Raw genomic sequence first — 1,126 nt, 5'->3', positions numbered from 1 at the left:
AGAGGTCCTTACACCATGGAAAGGAAATGCATGAATGGTCAAAGAAGCAGCAGATCAAAACTGCAAAAACAAAACAAAAATTTCTAAACTCTTTGGAAATACTTTTGTCATAATTTCCATTGCATAACACACAAGAAAATTAAATGTAGCAAATAAGAAACAAGAAACTACCCTTTTCATTGCTCCTTAGCATGAATATGTTTGTGTCTTGTTAACTTACTATTTTGAGAGAAGAATTTACCACAAATATCACAGTGATATGGCTATTCTCCTGTATGAATACGTTTATGTATAGTTAGGGTACTATTTTGAGAGAAAGATTCACCACAGATATCACAATGATATGGAGTCTCTCCTGTATGAATACGTTTATGTATAGTTAGGGTATTACTACAAGAGAATGATTCACCACAGATATCACAATGATATGGTTTCTCTCCTGTATGAATACGTTTGTGCTTAGTTAATACACTATTATCAGAAAATAATTTACCACAGATATCACAGTGATATGGTTTCTCTCCTGTATGAATACGTTTATGCGTAGTTAAGGTACAATTATGAGAGAATGATTCACCGCAGATATCGCAGTGATATGGCTTCTCTCCTGTATGAATACGTTTATGCGTAGTCAAGGTGCTACTAACAGAGAATGATTTACCGCAGATATCACAGTGATATGGTTTCTCTCCCGTATGAATACGTTTATGCGTAGTTAAGTGATAATTATGAGAGAATGATTCGCTGCAGATATCACAATGATATGGTTTCTCTCCTGTATGAATACGTCTGTGTGATGTTAAGGCACTATTATTAGAGCATGATTTACCACAAATATCACAATGATATGGTTTCTCTCCCGAATGAATACGTCTGTGTGATGTTAAGGCACTATTATTAGAGCATGATTTACCACAAATATCACAATGATATGGTGTCTCTCCTGTATGAATACGTCTGTGTACAGTTAAGTAACTCTTATTGGAGCATGGTTTACCACAAATACCACAATGATATGGCTTCTTTCCTGTATGAATACATCCGTGTACATTTAAGTAACTATTAGTAGTGAATGATTTACCACAAATATCACAACGAAACGGCTTCTTTCCTGTATGAGTATAAC

The 1,126-nt window shown here is 34.6% G+C and overlaps 1 protein-coding gene across 1 annotated transcript in view; it reads right to left on the bottom strand.

Annotated features, from left to right (window-relative positions):
- Positions 1 to 1,124, bottom strand: part of LOC128246990 (putative zinc finger protein 66) — a gene marked incomplete at its 5' end in the record, with an annotated part of 8,188 nt that extends 7,064 nt beyond the window's left edge. Inside the window, one exon of the mRNA XM_052977478.1 lies at positions 221 to 1,124. Within this exon, the coding sequence (XP_052833438.1) occupies positions 264 to 1,124 (861 nt within the window). The remainder of the gene's footprint in view (positions 1 to 220) is intronic.
- Positions 1,125 to 1,126: the final 2 nt, after the last annotated feature.

The sequence above is a fragment of the Octopus bimaculoides genome, chromosome 28 (assembly GCF_001194135.2).
Source record: "Octopus bimaculoides isolate UCB-OBI-ISO-001 chromosome 28, ASM119413v2, whole genome shotgun sequence".
Classification (NCBI taxonomy): Eukaryota; Metazoa; Mollusca; class Cephalopoda; order Octopoda; family Octopodidae; genus Octopus; species Octopus bimaculoides.
This window is presented reverse-complemented; position numbering and strand designations above follow the sequence as displayed.